Raw genomic sequence first — 20,581 nt, 5'->3', positions numbered from 1 at the left:
GATGAGTGACCTCCTCATCACATCTGGATATACAGACTGCCTACTGCCTATTTGTAAATATGCATTGTAATACAGTTTATATTCTATATTTAAATACTAGCTACAGAAAGCAGAAACCTAGATCACTATAGCAGTAAAGGAGAGAGCTAAGAAACTCTGTTTAATCTTTCTTTCTTTCTTCCAAAATAGGTAGATACTCTTATCATGATGTACAAAACACACTGTCAGTGTGTCCTTGACAATGCAATTAATGGGAACTTTGAAGAGGTAAGGTTGTTTGAACACACATTCTTGGTATATATGCATGAAAGCAATTCAAGAAAGCATTATTTATGTCCATGAATCTGGTTTCTACTCCTTTAGATTCAGCATTTCTTATTACATTTTTGGCAAGGAATGCCTGACCATCTTCTTCCCCTCCTTGAAAATCCCATCATCATTGACATCTTCTGTGTTTGTGACTCAATACTGTATAAGGTAAATTAAGCATTTAACTACATGGATAATCTTAACCACATTACAGCTTTTGCTTGTGTAAAAATAGTGTTGTAGTTAGAATAACAGGATGCTGTGACTGCTTTCTGCCTCTTACCTGTGTAAATCAGCAAGGATTCCACTGAAATCAAGAACATAAAACAGACACATGTAAGAGCTGAGCTCCACGCTCAGCTCTGCTGCAGGCTTGATGTGTGACTACAGGCAGCACAGTAATGGTGAAATCCTGACCTGCTTGATTGAATGTAGCTAAAAGAAATGCTTCTGTGCTTCATTGACGAGGCTGACTAAGTTAAGCCTGGATGAAAACTGAAGCCTTGTTTTTACTTAAAAGATTATTGCAGTCTGTGGCAGATCAGCGAGGTGATTCCACATGCAAATCTGTTACTCACAGGTTATGTCAGGCCAAGGTTTCATGTTACGGAGCTGGAACCATACTGGGTTAAGATATTCCTGCCTCTCCTGCCTGCTACACTTCATTTCTGTTCCTGTGCTGCTACATGTACCAGCAAAACTGCTGGACTCTGAACTGGTTTGGGTTTAAAAAAAATCTAAGGAACATTTGTTTTGCAGAGGTTTTGTGCTATGAGTTCTTTGATCTAGTTCACAGCATGATCAGACAAATAGCTGAAATTAAGTGAAACTAAGGAGTATTGCAAGGTCAGGATTAAGCGATAGAGCACTGGGGAAAAAATAAAGTAAGTAATGCTCCCAAAGTTTCCTGAGTTTTTAATTTGGAAAATCATATCCGATCATTAATTAACAGCTGCAAAGTACTTTAAGTTCCTCTGATAGGACATGCCATATAAATAGACCTAACACATTTCACAACCACACGTTGATGGGAAGAAATAACTATTGGCATTAACAGTAAACACCAAGCAGTCAAAGCAAGAGACTTGGGGCTGTTTAGCACTGAGTGCCCCATTGTCATCTATTTGTCATTCTTTACTGTACAAAAATATGGGGAAAAATCCAGAAAAGATGAAAATACATATTTCTTAGAAGCATATCAAGCTGTAAAGTAAGAAGAGTTGTTTTAGTTAGCAGAGTGAAGCAAAGGTGATTAGCATCAAAGATCATAATTACTACCCTGGAGATGAGCCATTAAGCCTCATTTACTTGTAGAGGTTATATTGTACCTTGAGTTTATGAGTTTTTTCCTGCTTTAAATGTGCTGTCCCAATAGATCCAATCTTAACTTAATTTGTAATAAATACTAATAAATAATAAATAATACTTCATTAATAATAAATACATTTGTAATAAATTTGTAATAAAAATGTGACAGAAGAAAAAATACTACAGGAGCACTAAATTAGAAATTGAACGAGGCAGAATTTCTCAAATGTTCATAAATTTGCTATTGTGTCTCTTCTTTGTCTCTCACCATTTCTCACTTATAATCATAGTAGATATTCTTGACAGAACAGCTGCCAGAAAGAAGGAGGAATTTTACTGCATTGTTATCAAACCATTTACACTAATAATGGAAACAGATTTTTGGGATATAGGCTAACAGCTTTGCCCTCCGCAATAACATTCCCCAGAGGGCATTCCATATAGCACAGTTTTTTTCCAAAACAGTTCCACACCACACTTAGCTATAGGGGATTTGTCCTAAAAACTCTGAACACCTTCAGTGCCACATGCAGTATGGCAGAAAGAAGGGTCAAGTGGTTAATAGCACTCGAGGACTTGGGAGATGCTTGAGTATCTGCTTTACTGAGTCTCATAGTGATGCTAGAAAAGATAAAGTGTTTATGCATCTCACTTCTACTGATTTCCCTACTGTAAGACATGAGTGGTAGCGCTTTCTTCTTTTGCTGGCATACATTAAGAATGGGAGCTATCTAGGTATATCAATATCTCATATGTTCTTATCTAATAGTGATGGGACAAATCTAGGTATGTAAATGTCTGGACAGTAGGTTGAATGGGTTTATTATCTATAAATTTCCTGTCCTTATCACTTTGCAATATAAGTAGACAAGACAGACATGAATGAATAAATGGCCAGTGAAAGCCTGATATAATTTTCTGTTACCTTTTTGAAGGTCCTTACAGATGTACTCATCCCTGCAACCATGCAAGAAATGCCAGAAAGGTAGGTATTTGACACTTAATAATAATGGTACATTCTCTTTGTTAGGCATATTCCAGGTAAACAGCAGAAATTCTATATCCTAGAGAAATTTTCTCACAATATTTATGCTCATTTTTAGAACAGTAGAGTATGTATGGCAAAATACTGTCAGCTCTGAGGACAGCTATAGAACAGCCTTAATATATTACACAGTATTTTAATGTCCCATTTTACTGCCTTGTTGGATATTTTGAAACAGGTTTTTCTATGCTAAAGCCCTAGAAGATCAAAAAAGAACCAAATGTACTCATGTTGATTAAGGAAAAATAATTGTTACCTTTTTTCCAGATTACTTTTCGAGTTTGTATCCTATGCATCACCATAATATCTAAGCATTTTCTCCACAAGACATTAATAAGAGGATTAATATAAGTTACCTCCAAATCTTTTCATCTTTCCTTTCCCTTGAAGGGCATCTTGTTCAGGGTTTTATGTCTGACTAAGGCCTTTAGCTTCAGATATCTCTAATGGTTCTTGCATTCCTTATGGTTTATTCTTAAAGCTAGTGTTTTTCAACCTGCTTCAATGGGCAGATGGCTTACAATTTTTTTCAGAGGAGGTACAGATCAATATATAGTTAATTTTAGCCTTTTGATGATTGGTCATTTCCTGTTTCCTTTTGGTGACACCTGAGGACTAATTCACAAATATGTCCAGAAGTCTGTTAATCATAGATTGAAACCCAATTATTTAAATTAATGCAAGACAATTTTTATTGGTTTCTCTAAACCACTTTTTTTTCTATAGTTTACTGGCAGATATAAGAAATTTTGCAAAAAACTGGGAACAGTGGGTTGTTTCCTCTTTGGAAAATCTACCAGAAAACCTGAGAGATAAGAAACTGCCCATTGCACGAAGATTTGTTTCCTCCCTGAAACGACAGACATCATTCCTACACCTAGCACAGGTAAACAGAGTAAGACTATACATCCAAAAAAATGTAAATTGCATTCAGTGCACCTTGCTGGCTATGGGATATAATGCATTATTTTTAAAAAGTTCAACTTCAGCCATGGAAGACTTACATCTTGTAGTTTTAACTATGCAAGAAGGAATCAGCTATGAATAGATCTGACCAAAACTTCAAACTTTTGTAGCAGAAAAGAGAGAAAAGACCAAGGTTATAATGAACTGCTATAATGGAAACTTTTGGCAGTCAATCAAATGATGAAGTGGAATATATGGATATTTGTTTTAGTTCCAAATTAGAAAATATCAGATGATCCCTCTTGCCTAGCAAAAGTTTGCTGTCTTGCCCGTGATGTCCTTTAGTGAGCTTATTTCTTTTTGAGTTTTTACAGAAAGGAGAACATGTGAGTGACAGGTAGCTGAGGGCTCCAAGGCTGTGTTGGCAGGATACAGGTATCTGCAATTAGGAGGCACCTCCATGTGATGGTTTGGTAGATTATACAGAAGAATACAATGCTTTTTGGAAAACTTAAGTGCCGACAGCTTGGGCTTTGAGCTGTTAGTCCTCCTGAATAACTGTAGATGCACCATATATTCATCTTTACTTATTTTTCTCTTTCATAAATATTAAGACAGAAGTAGCACGTGGGTGACATTGTGAAGATGATCTGATAGGAAGGCACATTAGAAGAGCATTAGAAGTCTAATGGAAGGGAAACATTGTCTCATCTGATCTACGAAAAACCCAGCCATGATAAGAAAATTAAACAGAATATGATTCTTCTCTGAGGAGTTATTCAGGTGATCCCCAAGTGTGGGTCTGTGCTGGTTTTGTCTGGGATAGAGTTAATTTTCTTCATAGTAGCTAGTATGGGGCTATGTTTCGGATTTGTGCTGCAAACAGTGTTGATAATGCAGAGATGTTTTCGTTACTGCTGAGCAGTGCTTACACAACGTAATGGCCTTTTCTGCTTCTCACACCGCCCCACCAGTGAGTAAGTTGGACCTCCACAAAAAGATGGGAGGGGACACAGCTGGGACAGCTGACCCCAACTGAACAAAGGGATATTCCATACCATATGTTGTTATGCTCAGCAATAAAACTAGGGGGGAGGTTGGCGGGGGGCCCACTGCTCGGGAACTGGCTGGGCATCAGTCAGTTGGTGGTGAGTAATGGTTTTCATTTTCATCACTTATCTTGGGTTGTATTTTTCTTTCTGTTATTTTTTTCCCCTTTTCCGTACAAATTTGTATTATTTTTTTTTTTCATTATTAAACTGTTTTTATCTTAACCCACAAGTTTTCTTATTTTACACTTCTGATTCCCTCCCCCAAGCCAATGGGGAGTGGAGACTGAGTGAGCAGCTGTGTGGTGCTTAGTTGCCAGCTGGAGTTAAACCAGAACAGGGTCTCAGAATTTTACCTTGCCTGCTCTTACAGATTGCTCGGCCAGCCCTTTTTGATCAGCATGTGGTGAATTCCATGGTGTCGGATATTGAAAAAGTTGATTTGAATAGTATTGGCTGTCAGGCACTTCTTGCAGTCTCAGGGAGCACAGACTCTGATGGCGAGGTCTACAGTGAATGTAAGTCCATGGTGATATATTTGTATTATTAAAAGTAATTCACTCTTCCGTTCCATGCCACACTAGTCTACTTGGAGATGAACTGAGAAAAGGCACATGTAGACACTGCATTCTCTAATCTAGCTCAGTGTTAACTTCAGTAGCTTTAAGAAAACGACCCACCATGTCATACAAGAACGGAAGCTTGTGCTGGGAAGTCATCCCAGCTAGACGACTTTAAATGGTTGCTGAAAAAATCATTTACATGTCAGTTGCTAAGTGTAATCTTTTGAAGTTTTGTCCTAATCATATGGGGATATTAGCACAGATCAGTTCTTGAAACATGCCTCAAAAATTCCATATCATTATGCCTTAATATAATGGATATTTGAGCTACTTTACTTTTTTTTTGGTATGAATAGATTTTTTTTTTTTGCTGAAAGATGATCTTTAAAAAAACACATAATTTTCTATGAAATGTAACAGCTATTTTCATACACAGAATAGAGTGGAGTAAAGTACAAATTTTGAAGGTGTTAATTTTCATGTACATACCTGTTGTTGAAAAAAGATACAGCCGTTTTCTCTATTAAAAAGATAACTGTTGTCATAGGAATCATGTTGATCAGAGTTTAGAGAGCTAAAAGGAAAGCAATAGCAATGTGTTGTCTTCTAAACATTGTTACTTTGATCATGAAAGTTTGTTCACAATCCTGTTCACATTTTTATTTGAGTTGTTCATTTCCTACTTTTTGTGTAATTGTTTCTATTTTGTTCTTTGTCTTCTTCACTCGTTAAAAAAAAGAAAAGGAGAAGACAAATAACTGGTCATTCAGGCACTTTTTAAAAAATGGGAATTGGGGAAATTATCTTTACATTATATTCTGAGAAACTTGTAAAATATAAGGGAAACCTCACACAGTATAGAAGTCTGCCGCATTACAGATAAAGCTTTACTTCTAAACTTAGTAATAGAAAGGTTTTCAAGGCTAAATCTTAAAATGAATGGAAAAATCAGAATTTTTTTTGCTTTTATTTTCTTGTAAAACTGAATTGTCTTACAACCTGTATCACTCTAACGCTCAAGTAATTAAAATATATGTGTGTGATGGATGTATGGCTGCTTGCTTTGCTGCAGAATTGTTCATTTCTTCACTGCTCTAATTCTTTGCTTTTCCTTTCCATGCCACAATATTGTCATATGGCTGGTGAGTGGTTTTTTCTCATGTTCAGAATAGCGTGCAATGATATGTTCTCCTTTTTACATGGTAGATGACTCTATTACAGTGTTCCAAGAACTGAAGGACCTTCTAAAGAAGAATGCCACTGTGGAATCATTTATTGAATGGTTGGATACTGTGGTTGAGCAAAGGGTTATCAAGGTACCTTTCAAATGTTCTGCCTGACTCAAGACCAAATCCTGCTCCCCTTACTCCTTACACAGTCCCTTACTTATGCAGTCTCATTGGTTTCCCATATGGGAGTTTCATCTCTGCTCCAATCTCCTTATTGTAACAGGGGTGTTCTTCATTTGGTGTGAAAGGTTCCTGTGCCATTAGTTCTCATTAATCATGTTGAGTGCTGTTGAATAGTCTTATGTGTGTGACAAAATAAGAAGTATCTTAACTAAAACATTAAAGTCAGCATTGTCATAAACTGTACATGGAAGAAACCCATCCACCTTACCTGCACATGCAGATTCACAGGGGTATTGCCCAGTGAGTAAGGTGAATGAAAGCTGTTCCTTAGAGAAGCAATTATTTCTTTCATGGTATTCGGATGGTACTGTATATGGTATAAGTTAATGTAGCAGGTGGATTCAGAAGTAGCTAACCTGCAGAAGGATTTCTACAGACCAGGATGGAAGACACAGTTCTGTAGCTTTATGAGGTGCTTAACTCAGTAATTGATGCTTTTGATGGGATTTTTTTCCCCCTGATTTACAACGTGCTTTATAAGTATTTTATATGCATGTAGTTATACAGGAATGATTACATTATAGTTCAGAATAAAATAATTTAGTTCTGAGTTATAGCTCAAGTACCCCATTTGTGACTCTAATGAATGTAAACTAGCAGAATAAAAGGTCGCACATTGCTAAACACTGGTCTCGTCAGGTCATGTTCTATCTGGAAACGCAATATCTTATCCATCATTTTAGGGAACATCTTGATATGAAAGGATGCAAGAGGAGGAGATAATGCAGTTAGCTTTGACTGGCTTGCAGAAGAGTGACTGCCACTTACAGAATAACCATGGGCATGTCATTTTTCCTTTCTTCACCTGTTTTCACAAATTTCAATGGAGACAGAGATAATTTCTCTCTTTTTAAAGCACTCTGAGTTTCTTAACATTTACTGTCATATGTGAGCAGCACAGTGAGGAACTTTGGATGATTCAGGGCAGAAGAGCCAAAGAAAGTCTGCATACATACTTACTTAGACACAAAACTCCCACTGAAGCTGAGCAATCACAACTTATGTTAGAACTGAATTATTATGGTCTAGAATTTATTCCACGATTTCAGAAGACAATTCCTGATAAACAAGCCAGGCAGAAAAGGTGACGCACTCTTCCATTCAGCATCTACTATGTGATACTGTGCTATTGAAGTTAACAGGCATGGTTCCTAGCATTGTTTTCCTGTAGTTAGGGGTAAGAAATACCTACAAGTCATGATATGCAGCAAGGTCAACTAAGCAGAAGCTAATAATTTACAAAACATGTAATCCTTCCGTCGCTGTCTGCCTTCTGTTCATGCTAAAGTGTGGTTGCTGTCAAACTCACACAACTTCTTTCTGCTTGCTGTTTGAGAAAGCAACAGAGCATATATTACCACATGAACAAATCACTGCCAGAGCAAAAGTGACAGTATGAAATGAGCAGCATTAAAAGCATCAATGTTACGATAGTAAACATACCATTTTATAAGAGAAAGTCTGGCCAATATTATACAGATTACATTAAAGTACAAAGACTAATTTCTGTTCCTTGTTTATGTGGAATAACATAGTGGCAGAAGGTGTTTTTTTTCTTTCTGCCCTGTACACCTGTATATTTACAGAATAATCTGACACCTTTAATACCGGAATATGAGCTAATTTATATACCTTCAGGGCACAGTAGAGCCCAAGCAGTAAGCAGTTTGCTTTATCTAACGTTGTCAGAACTCTACTCTGGTTGCACTGAAAAGAGTGAATGCTGCTCTTCTTTATCACTTTAGGACACACATTATGAAGATAGTTTGAATCAAGCAGCTCGATCCACCTTGGCACATCAGCCTGAGTCAAGGACTCCTTGAACTATCAAGCATATTCAGTTCTCCTTCCTTTTGTTCTGTGTGCAGAAAGCAAGTTAGCATACTTAACAGTATTTTACTATTCTCTTTCAGGCAAGCAAGCAAAATGGGAGGTCATTAAAGAAGAGAGCTCAAGACTTCCTTCTCAAATGGAGTTTTTTTCGGTGCTCGCGTGATGCATAACCTAACTCTAAACAACGCATCAAGTTTTGGTACCTGGGCTTTGTAAAAACACTCATATTTTGTACATATGTGCTAGCACTTACCAGCTTTCCACCATTTCCTCAGCAGAGGAACACGTCCTAGTCTAAAGATTTTTTGATCAAAGTCACAAATGCTGTGTAACTTGTTTTTCAAACTAACATTTCACAGTGAACGCTAGCAATATTTTTTGGTGACCTGTGACACATGTTCATTTTTCAAAGGTATTTTTCTTTTGAATTGCTGTTTGGTACTGCTTTGCCATTTAAGAGCTAGAAGCTCTGTTTGCTTTGATATGGCAATGGAAGTGTAGCTGCATATCTCAGTATAGGAGACAGAAGATTTGAATTATTAGTTTTACATGTGGATTAGTTTGGTAAAAAATTACTGCTGTATAGAAGTTCTTGTGCATGGTATGTTTTCATAAAAGCAAAAGGAGTTTGGCAGATCACCACTCATTTAATTCTGGGATCAGCAGAGAGTCAATTCATCAGCGTTTGTGGCTTTTAAAAATTAAGGTTCACATGTCCATCTTTAGAAATGTGTACATTTTTGGGGGACTATCGGAAAGAACCTTTTACAAAATAGAAGATGGTAGAGCAAGTGAAACTCTCTTTAATTCTAGTACATAATTTCCTAAGTTTAGTTGTAGGTACATTGTTATCTAAAATTCGGAGGGTATTTGAAATGGATGTAACGAGACACACATTTTTAATGTGATATATCCTTGCAATAAGGTGAAAGACTTCACCAGTTATTGTCTGGTTATTTAGCACAAGGCAAACAGAAATAGAGCAGAGGCATTCTAGCAGACTTCGACCTTATCTAGCTTCACTGTGTGCCCTCTTCAAGTATAAAGCATGTCTCACTTTCATCAGTATTTTTCTTTGATGTAATTAGTGGTCAAATAGCCTACAGGACAGTAAACAATTGAGCTAGGTGGGCCAGTGCAAAGAGAGATTAGAGCTAGAAGTTAGGCACTATTCCTTGTTGGTCTTGCCAGGTCATTTAAAGTCCACAATTATTTGTTTGTTTCACTCACTTCTTGGTAGAGTGGTGAGAGATGGTCACAAAGATAACTCAGCTACTCTCTCTCTCTCTCCTCCAAAAGGTTCTTTTCATTTGATCCGCATGCTACTAGATGAGTATATCCTGCTTGCCATGGAGACACAGTTCAACAATGACAAAGAACAAGAACTCCAGAATCTACTGGACAAATACATGAAGAATTTAGGTAACTAGAGCTTGATTCTTTTGAATGTACTCCTGTATTTTTAGAAATTAACATATTTGTTTAAACAGAAGCAGGCTTACTCTCTTCTCCTGAAGGTGTAGTTATATGCAACATTGTCAAATTCACCTGAAAAACTTGTGACAATTCACTCAGCAATTCATTCCCACCTTCCTACCATAGTTCACTTAACATTTTGTGACAATGTGAATACACTGGATCACCAAAATGATCTTGGATGCAACAGACTCTTGTAGGTACATCTGAAGGGCCACAAGCTGAAGTGTGAAAAGAGATATAAGTAGCAGAGAGGGCAGGAATTCCTAATCCAGTTTTCCTGACAAAGCTTCAATATGTAATTACGCCTTGAACTAGGAATGTATTAAATGTTACCAAAACGCAAATATCCCTGTGAGGTTGGAACACAACTTTGTAGTCCTATTTAGCATCTGGCTGAAGTATTACTATATGGAGGAGAAACAAAATAAATTTAAACCAATATCCTTAACATTTTCCATCTACCGGGCTTCTTCAGGTTAGACAGTTTGAAGTAATTTGCTCCAAGTCCTTTGCTATAAAATGAATGAAGATTGATTTGAATCAAATTCTGGTCCAAGTTAATCCCTGAAGATCCAGTGAAACTCTACTGGGTTCTGAGGAATTATTTTTTATTAACATTAGCACCAGCAATCAATCTTTAACTGTTTGGTTGTTGTTACTCTAAATCTGAACTTTGCTGCAAGGAATTTGCATAGAATTTGTCTGACAGTAGATGCTGTGCTTTTTCTTTTAATTCAGCCTTCAGGAAAAAAAACTTGTCCTATGCAGCAGTTGCCTTATCCTTGGATACTTAGGTGAAGTACTTGAAACCATAAGATAAAGTCAATGGTTTCCACTGAAGAATAGCAAAATTTCCACTGACTTTATCATTCGGATAAGGGCTCATTCGGAGAGCTTTAAACTAGATTCGAAGGGGGATGGGGTGGTAGCTGGGCTTGCACCACTGGGGCAACGCTCTAGTGTTGAGGTAGACCAGGAGGCCTCCCATCCCTCTGGGGTGAATTCAGGGGGTGAATCTGGGATGAAACCGGTGTGCCCAGCTCGCTCCCTGAAATGCCTGTACACCAATGCACGCAGCATGGGGAATAAGCAGGAGGAGTTAGAAATCCGTGTTCAGTCGGGGGGCTATGATCTAGTGGCAATTACAGAGACTTGGTGGGATGCCTCGCATGACTGGAATGTGGTAATGGATGGCTATGTCCTGTTCAGGAAAGACAGGCCGCTAAGGAGAGGTGGTGGAGTTGCTCTTTATGTGAGTGAGCAGCTAGAATGTATTGAGTTCTGTCCAGAGGCGGATCAGGAGCGAGTTGAGAGTTTGTGGGTGCGAATTAAGGGGCAGGCTGTCAGGGGTGATACTGTTGTGGGTGTCTATTACAGGCCACTGGATCAGGATGAGGAGGGTGATGAGGCCTTCTACAGGCAGCTGAGAGCAGTCTCGCAATTACAGGGCCTGGTTGTTGTGGGGGATTTCAACTACCCTGATATTTGCTGGGAGGCCTACTCAGCCAGCCATCCCCAGTCCAGGAGGTTCCTCCAGTGTGTTGATGATAACTTTCTGATGCAAATGGTGGATGAGCCAACTAGGAGAGGAGCGCTGCTGGATCTTATCCTCACTAACAAGGAGGGTCTGGTTGAAGCGGTGAAGGTTGAGGGCAGCCTTGGTTGTAGTGACCATGAGATGGTAGAGTTCAGGATCTCATGTGGCAGGAACAGAATAGCTAGCAGAATCGCAACCCTGAACTTCAGAAGGGCCAACTTTGGCCTTTTCAAGCAATTGCTAGGGGAAATCCCATGGGACAGGGTACTAGAAGGTAAGGGGGCCCAAGATAGTTGGTTAGCATTCAAGGACTGCTTCTTCCGAGCTCAAGATCAGAGCATCCCAACAAGTAGGAAGTCAAGGAAGGGTAGCAGGAGACCTGCATGGTTGAACAGGGAACTGCTGGGCAAACTGAAGTGGAAGAAGAGGGTGTACAGATCGTGGAAGGAGGGGCTGGTCACTTGGGAGGAATATAAGTCTGTTGTCAGAGGATGTAGGGAGGCAACTAGGAAAGCTAAGGCCTCCTTGGAATTAAACCTTGCAAGAGAGGTCAAGGACAACAGAAAGGGCTTCTTCAAATACATTGCAGGTAAAGCCAACACTAGAGGCAATGTAGGCCCACTGATGAATGAGGTGGGGGCCCTGGAGACAGAGGATAAAAAGAAGGCGGAGTTACTGAATGCCTTCTTTGCCTCTGTCTATACTGTTGGAGGCTGTCCTGAGGAGCCCCGGACCCCTGAGGCCTCAGAAGAAGTCAGGATAGAGGAGGAATCTGTCTTGGTTGATGAGGGCTGGGTCAGGGACCAATTAAGCAACCTGGACGTCCATAAATCCATGGGCCCTGATGGGATGCACCCGCGGGTGCTGAGGGAGCTGGCGGAAGTCATTGCTAGGCCACTCTCCATCATCTTAGCTAAGTCGTGGGCAACGGGAGAGGTGCCTGAGGACTGGAGGAAACCGAATGTCACTCCAGTCTTCAAAAAGGGCAAGAAGGAGGACCCGGGTAACTATAGACAAGTCAGCCTCACCTCCATCCCCGGAAAGGTGATGGAGCAACTTGTTCTTGGTGCTGTCTCTAGGCACATCAAGGACAGGGGGATCATTAGGGGCACTCAGCATGGCTTCACCAACGGGAAGTCGTGCTCAACCAACTTGATAGCCTTTTATGAGGATGTTACCCGGTGGATAGATGATGGTAAAGCTGTGGATGTGGTCTATCTCGATTTCAGTAAAGCGTTTGACACGGTCTCCCACAGCATCCTCGCAGCTAAACTGAGGAAGTGTGGTCTGGATGATCGGGTAGTGAGGTGGATTGTGAACTGGCTGAAGGAAAGAAGCCAGAGAGTAGTGGTCAGTGGGACAGAGTCCAGTTGGAGGTCTGTGTCTAGCGGAGTCCCTCAAGGATCGGTTCTGGGACCAGTTCTATTCAATATATTCATTAATGACTTGGATGAGGGATTAGAGTGCGCTGTCAGCAAGTTCGCTGATGACACAAAACTGGGAGGAGTGGCTGATGTGCCGGAAGGCTGCGCAGCCATTCAGAGAGACCTGGACAGGCTGGAGAGTTGGGTGGGGAGAAATTTAATGAAATATAACAAGGGCAAGTGTAGAGTCCTGCATCTGGGCAAGAACAACCCCAAGTAGCAGTACAAGTTGGGGACAGACCTGTTGGAGAGCAGCGTAGGGGAAAGGGACCTGGGGGTCCTAGTGGACAACAGGATGACCATGAGCCAGCAGTGTGCCCTTGTGGCCAAGAAGGCCAATGGCATCCTGGGGTGTATTAGAAGGGGTGTGGTCAGCAGGTTGAGAGAGGTTCTCCTCCCCCTCTACTCTGCCCTGGTGAGGCCGCATCTGGAATATTGTGTCCAGTTCTGGGCCCCTCAGTTCAAGAAGGACAGGGAACTGCTAGAGAGAGTCCAGCGCAGAGCCACGAAGATGATTAAGGGAGTGGAACATCTCCCTTATGAGGAGAGGCTGAGGGAGCTGGGTCTCTTTAGCTTAGAGAAGAGGAGACTGAGGGGGGACCTCATTAATGTTTATAAATATGTAAAGGGCAAGTGTCATGAGGATGGAGCCAGGCTCTTCTCAGTGACATCCCTTGACAGGACAAGGGGCAATGGGTGCAAGCTGGAACACAGGAGGTTCCACATAAATATGAGGAAAATCTTCTTTACGGTGAGGGTGACTGAACACTGGAACAGGCTGCCCAGAGAGGTTGTGGAGTCTCCTTCTCTGGAGACATTCAAAACCCGCCTGGACGCGTTCCGGTGTGATATGATCTAGGCAATCCTGCCCCGGCAGGGGGATTGGACTAGATGATCTTTCGAGGTCCCTTCCAATCCCTAACATTCTGTGATTCTGTGATTCTGTGATCAATAGTCTGCAGAAAACTACTGAATATAATAAATGCTTTTCTCTAGATATCAGTATGAAAACAGAGTTCAAGCATTCCAAAATTCCCATAGTTAATTCTTCAGGATGAACTATCATGAGCCTGATTCACTCTTAGTGCAGTTTACTTGACTTCATTGCTGACATTTACTTCAAGGGAATAAATCTCATTCATATCTTCACTATGATGGCTTCAGTAAGGAGCTGATACTCTGTGATGTAAATGTGTGGTCAGGGAATATGATACAAACAGTTCCGCCGGGAAGATCGAGACTAGAGCAATATTTATATTCATTGGCTACATGCAAAATATGGAGGCCTCACTGGGTTTTAAAATAAGCAGCCAAAGATACAGGCAAATCAGGCAGCTCATATACTGTCTATATACTAGTGGTGAATTTATGTGCGATGAGCATACACAGCAGCCATCAAGAGTTTTCACTTACTCTTCCAGATGCAAGCAAAGCCACCTTTACCGCATCACCAAGCTCTTGCTTCCTAGCAAATCGTAACAAAGCTGCTCCTCTGCCCAGTGACACTTCAGTCAAAGATGAGTGTCTAGCAGAGCAAACCTATGTGTCCTTGTCAGCTAACCAACCCAGCAGTGTACCTTCTGGTCTGAATCCCTTCACCGCAGGAGACAGTGAGAATATGCAGCTGACAGGTATGTATCAGTTCTAGTTTCTCCTTCTCTTATTTGCTTGTTAGTCTTTCAGTCCACAGTAACACGTTGCTGTAGGAGGAGCAATGACCATATGCATTTATAAAGACCTCTAGTAAATAATGTTTCATGAGCTCACCCTCTGTGCTGATTTACAGAAGGCAGCCATTGTAGAGCCCTGCCAGTATCAGATCTTCTTGGAACAATGGTAAAACTATCGCATACCTCTTGGCTTGATGAGGTTCTTGTGAAGAAAGAATGAACAGTAACATCTGGAGCACACAAGGCTTGTAACTGCTGGAATTTCCCACTGAAAGTGGCAGCCCCCAAGGTGGAGAATGAAAGTGGGAAGCTTTATAGCCTGAAGCCATGGATTAAAGAACATGTGTTATATAGGTGGGGGCCAATGAATATCCTTTGTAAAGATTTCAAATGGTAATATACACTTCACTAGAGGGTTAGTGTCTTAACAAATCCATTCCATTCAGCAGTACTGCAGTATGAACGCTAATCACGGCTGATGTTTATTTGTTCCAGGTCAGATGGAGCTGTCTCAAAGCACTGGTCACCTGATGACTCCACCCATTTCACCAGCCATGGTCAGCCGAGGAAGTGTTATCAACCAGGGGCCAATGGCTGTGAGACCTCCAAGTGTAGGTCCAGTGTTATCCACACATTCACAGTGCTCTTCCTACTCAGAACCACTTTACCAGACTTTGTCACAGACTAACCAGAATTACTATGGAAACAATTCCAATTACCAGTCTATGTTCAGAACTCAGGGCCATTCCACTTCAGGAGTTTACCACCACAGAGCAGAGCACAGCCGATTCAATGCCTTGAGTGAACAGCAGTTCTCCAGAGACTACTTCAGCAACAGTTGTGCTGTGTCTCCATACAATGGCAGATCCCCTTCCAGCTATGGTCCCTCATCCATGTCTCAGGACACACACAATATTCAGTTTCTGAATACTGGGAGTTTCAATTTCTTGAGCAACTCAGTGTCTACATGCCCAGGAGCAGCATATCCCACTAATGCTTCCAACGGTATTAATATATATTCTCTTTTTCCCTTCTGTTTCTCTTTCCTTGATGGAGTAAAACACTTTTTCTGTTTTTTTTCTATGGAAGATGTTTTTCAGCTCTTATTTATCCCTTCCTCTTTTCCACTTCTCTGATGACACACAGAGATTGTAAAGCAGCTTAACAAGCTACTTAAGGATTTATTTTCCTCTGGTGAATCCTCAGTTTGCATCAAATGCGTCTGCTGCACCTATGCTAATCTTCCTCTGGCACCATCGCCATGTCTTGCACAAAGGAAGGAAAACCAGGATGACTTTGTAATTTAACAACCTCTTGAAAAGCCCCCAGAACATCTACTATGAAATAGAGCAGGCATAAGATAGCTTACCTCTGGGATCAGCACAATGAACCATTCTAGTCACAGGGTCAGGATGGCAAAACAAAGTATAAAAATGTGCATTAGCATTAGTTTGGGACTGGCGCTAATATTTGTCATACTTCAAATGTAAAGTTATTGCCACAATCTGCTTCAGGTATATAGTCAGCAAAACCACTTCCCTCTTCTGGAAGAAAGACGCAGTGGAAATGTTGCTTTTATATGGATTTGTATATGCAGTAAGTATGTATTGCCATGCAGATTTTCTTTCCAGATATACTTTCCTTGATTGTGGGCCTCAGAAGGGAGCACTGAACTGTGGATAGGAGTCCCCGTGTTGTCTCTTATGGCCACTGATTGCAGGTTACTGTTTGATTCTGAACTTAGAATGTAAGGGCAATTCTGTACTGATGGCATGACTGAACTTCTAGGATCTTCTTGTTCCCTTGTTACCATCCCTCTTTTGGGACAGTCACTGCATATGTTACTAATGTTACTAGGCTGTATGTGTACATAAATAATCTTATTCTCAAGGGACTCAGACAGTAACAATTAGCTTTTGTCCCAGGTTATGACAGGCTCCTACTCTACCCTTTCTCTTCAACAGTAGTTTCACTCTGCTTTTTTCAATCTTTTGTCAATAGGATATTATGGAAACAATATAAATTATCAAGAATCTCACAGACTTGGAGCAATGGTGGATCAACATGTTTCTGTAATCAGCAGTGTAAGCAGCATTCGATCACTGCCATCATACAATGATATACATGATCCACTGAATATCTTGGATGACAGCGGAAGAAAACAAACAGGCTCATACTACACAGACTCCTCACCTTCCCTTGTTTGTCGGACTCCTATGCGTAAGTATAGCCAATGACTGAGGAAGAGCTATGAACTTTTTAACATCCTAACAGGTGCTGAGTATTAAACTGTAACTCACATATATAGTATAAGAGATGCAATATAGAGATAAAATAGCGTGGTACCTAGGCTGTTTTCCTTAAAATTGCAGGACAGTGGGTTTAATAACTCTTCTCTCCCATAAGGAGGACTATGATCCATTGTCCATGAGGAATGGAATGACTGGCCTGAATTACAGAAAAATACATATTAGGAAATACTTTCTAACCATAAAGTAAGCTAGTAACAGACTAGCTTCTTCTAGGGGCTCTTAAGGATCCTCACTGTCAAATAGATCAAATGAACCCTGTGTCAGGAATGTCTAGATATGTACTTCCTGTGGTGTAGTCCCTTCCCGACCTATGCTTCAACAACTGTGTGCATTAGGCCAAGCTCTCACTAAGAGTGAATTTTAGGTGAAATTACCTAACCCCAAACGGTTTGTTTTGGTATATGCATTAAACAAATGGCAGCTGAGTTTGGTCTCACATTCCAAGAAGGGTTGCATGGAAGATATAAACTAGGTCACCATTTGTTTATTCACAAGATTACCTCTTCCTACTACTTACCTGTTAATTTTGCATGGAAGATCAGACATTACTTGCCTCATTAAGACTCTACAAGAATTCAGTGCTCAGTTCTTTAAAGGATGCTAAAGAGGGGGAAATGACCCAGCACCACCACACAGGGACAGTGTCCATCAAGTATCTTCTGTATTCTATGTTGATATGTGCCAGGTTGTGGCAGCGGTACCACCAGTGAATATTGACCAGAACGGTGCAAGATATCGAAATACAAGTGTAGCACACATAAATAGCTTTGCACAATTTTCATAGAAGATGGTTCATATGCAAGTTGTAAACCTCAGACCTATAGCTGGATTTTTATCAGAGTTCACTCATACATGGGTTTTGACCTATTCCCTGATGGTGTGAGGAGCCACTGAAGAAAAGTTACAGCTGTATAGGTAAATTGAGTGAAGTATGGAAGTGTTGACATTTCCATCCTTCAGATCGTGTTCCTGGTAGATACGAATGTTCACCAGATGAAACTGGATTGTGTTTTTTGTTAGATTCAATAGATAGAGAACTTGCAATGATGGTAACCTTCTTTTCCCACAGCTTCAAACATGCAAACCACATCTTCTTCCCAGTGTATGTATGGAACATCTGGTCAGTTCCCTTCTCAGGAAAATCTGGAGTCCCATGGCCCACCAAGCAGAGATATAGTGTCATCTTTACCACCAATCAACACTGTCTTCATGGGAGCAGCTGCTGGAGGAACATGAACTGGGAGAGACATGTCAGTGCCTTAAACTTACTTTCCAAATTCAGACGTTAAGACTATGACAATCCCCTTCAAGTTGATGGAATAGAAAAGTATTATGCATAGGTGTTAAAGGAGCCATTTTAGAGATATTAGCAGCCCTCCACACAAAAAAATAGTTATATTCAGATTGGGTCCTGCTTGTGAGTCACGCAGAATTGTTCTCACCGTTACGGCTTTTCAGTCAGAAATTCAGGGTGAGCAGAAAGAGCCAGTGATTCTTACAAGAAAGACTACGTTGTAAAGAAATTATCACATCTATTCCTAATTTATTAAAAATGCTATTTTAGTCTTTCACTAATATCTTTTTGTATAAAAATGTTTATTTAATACCTGTGTTGCTCATTATTTATTAGGATCACAGAGTAACTGTTTACTTACTCTTATTTGACAGATTGTCAAATCTATGTATCCTACCTCCTGTGGAAATGTTTACAAAGTCAATTTTTACTTTTTTAAATGAAGCTAAGCCAAATTCTTAAGTTTTTTACTGTTGTGCTCTGGAAAGTCAATTTCAAATGTTTAGTGCCTATTTGTGTAAGTGAAAATCCTCAGGAAATAAATAACATATTGTGGGGATTTTTTTTTCTTTTAAAATAAACCACTTTCTCTTAAAATAAAACCAGTAAAACATGCAAATATCATAAGCTAAATAATTGCAGTAGCCTGCTACTGTAGCTGGATAACTGAAACAAAAAAAACTGTGCCACAAAATGTCATGGGATTTCAAAATTGCTTGTGATATGAGCCCAAAATTTGTACTGGTGGAAATCCACAAAAAAGATGTCCATCAACTTTCATGGGTTTACGGCAACTGTGTATATTGAGACCAAAAGTAGTAAAGATGATGAAAAATATTGCAACTGTCCAGACCAGCTTTTATAACAAAAAATTATTTTTCAAGTGCCATGATATTCAGTATACAAACATGAATTTATGTATGTTTCTGGAGAAACCAGGTGAACAATATTCGCTAATGGTATTAAAGAGGACAGAGAAGAGAACACACTTATAAAACAAGCTTCTTACTACACATTCATGAAAGAACAGATGTTATTTTATAATCAGATTGTCCCACCTTCAGATTCAGATTTAGATTTTAATCGAGACTTCTGAATCTTTTGAGGCTATTTGATGTTCATATTCCCATTCAGTCCATTGAATATATGCTGGATATTGTGGAATTAGATAGTAGGGTATTTTTGCTGAAAGAAAATGGATGATACCATGATGAAGTTTTTCTTTCTAATCCTGTATAACTTCCTTTAGTGTTTTCTATCACGAGAAGTCTAACTGCAGCAGACAAGTAATAAGGAGCATTGACTGGACTAGCTCATGAATAGTTCCTGATATGAAATACTTTATGCAGAAACGAGACACAATAGTTCAGCAACTGAGATGTAGAAGACTCCAGTTCAATTGCTTCCTAATTCAGGGTGAAGTCTTCTGTTGTGACCAAAAATGCCGTAACAATGCATGAAAGTTTTGGTTTCAACAAAAATTCCCAATGACATGTAGTGGTAATGCAGGCTGCTCAAACAAGTATTTATGGGGTAATGCTTTAGATCAAGTGAAGTAAGTACTGCAAAAGAGTTCTTTCTTCATGATTATTCAGAACAGGATATGTTTTCTCCTAAAATTAGCCCTGTAAAAGTCAGGTTCCCTATCTAAGTGGGTTACCTTTAGAGCCAGTGAAGAGAGATAGATCCCTCCCATTCCGAGTGAGATAAGATGGGGAAGGGGAGTACGAAAGTAAGGGGTATATCACTATGGGAAGGGATATGTTACTATCCTGAAATGCTTGGCTCCCTCTGCTGACAAATGGCATGGCATTAATAATTAGTTTAAGCTGAATACTTCCAGATTGTTGAAAATATGTGAGAGCAATAGGTAGAATTCAGAGGAAGTAGGCAGCCACTAGCAGACAGGGTCTTAGTCCACCAGGCCCTGCATAAAAAGCACAGTTTGTGATACGTAGTGACTCATATGTGATTTACAGAATCACAGAATCAACCAGGTTGGAAGAGACCTCTGGGATCATCGAGTCCAACCGTTGCCCTGACACCACCCTGTCAACTAGACCATGGCACTAAGTGCCATGTCCAGTCTTTTCTTAAACACATCCAGAGATGGTGACTCCACCACCTCCCTGGGCAGCCCATTCCAATGTCTAATGACCCTTTCTATAAAGAAATTCTTCCTAATGTCCAACCTGAACCTCCCCTGGCGAAGCTTGAGGCTGTGCCCTCTTGTACTATCGCTAGTTGCCTGGGAGAAGAGGCCAACTCCCACTTCACTACAACCTCCCTTCAGGTAGGTGTAGACTGCAATAAGGTCACCTCGGAGCCTCCTCTTCTCCAGGCTGAACAACCCCAGCTCCCTCAGCCATTCCTCGTAGGTCAGACCCTCCAGACCCTTCACCAGCTTGGTCGCCCTCCTCTGGACACACTCCAACACCTC

At 40.2% G+C, this 20,581-nt stretch overlaps 1 protein-coding gene across 1 annotated transcript in view; it reads left to right on the top strand.

The window, feature by feature from the left end:
- Positions 1-18,083, top strand: part of RFX6 (regulatory factor X6) — a 39,418-nt gene extending 21,335 nt beyond the window's left edge. Inside the window, 13 exon segments of the mRNA XM_068410061.1 lie at positions 190-267; positions 364-477; positions 2,553-2,602; positions 3,389-3,548; positions 4,991-5,135; positions 6,387-6,496; positions 8,506-8,568; positions 8,570-8,624; positions 9,725-9,847; positions 14,287-14,496; positions 15,031-15,540; positions 16,537-16,755; positions 17,917-18,083. Of these exon segments, the coding sequence (XP_068266162.1) occupies positions 190-267; positions 364-477; positions 2,553-2,602; positions 3,389-3,548; positions 4,991-5,135; positions 6,387-6,496; positions 8,506-8,568; positions 8,570-8,624; positions 9,725-9,847; positions 14,287-14,496; positions 15,031-15,540; positions 16,537-16,755; positions 17,917-18,083 (2,004 nt within the window).
- Positions 18,084-20,581: the final 2,498 nt, after the last annotated feature.

This window comes from Nyctibius grandis, chromosome 1 (genome assembly GCF_013368605.1).
Source record: "Nyctibius grandis isolate bNycGra1 chromosome 1, bNycGra1.pri, whole genome shotgun sequence".
Lineage (NCBI taxonomy): Eukaryota > Metazoa > Chordata > Aves > Nyctibiiformes > Nyctibiidae > Nyctibius > Nyctibius grandis.
Note: the sequence above shows the minus strand (reverse complement) of the source record. Positions and strands in the feature narration are given on the sequence as shown.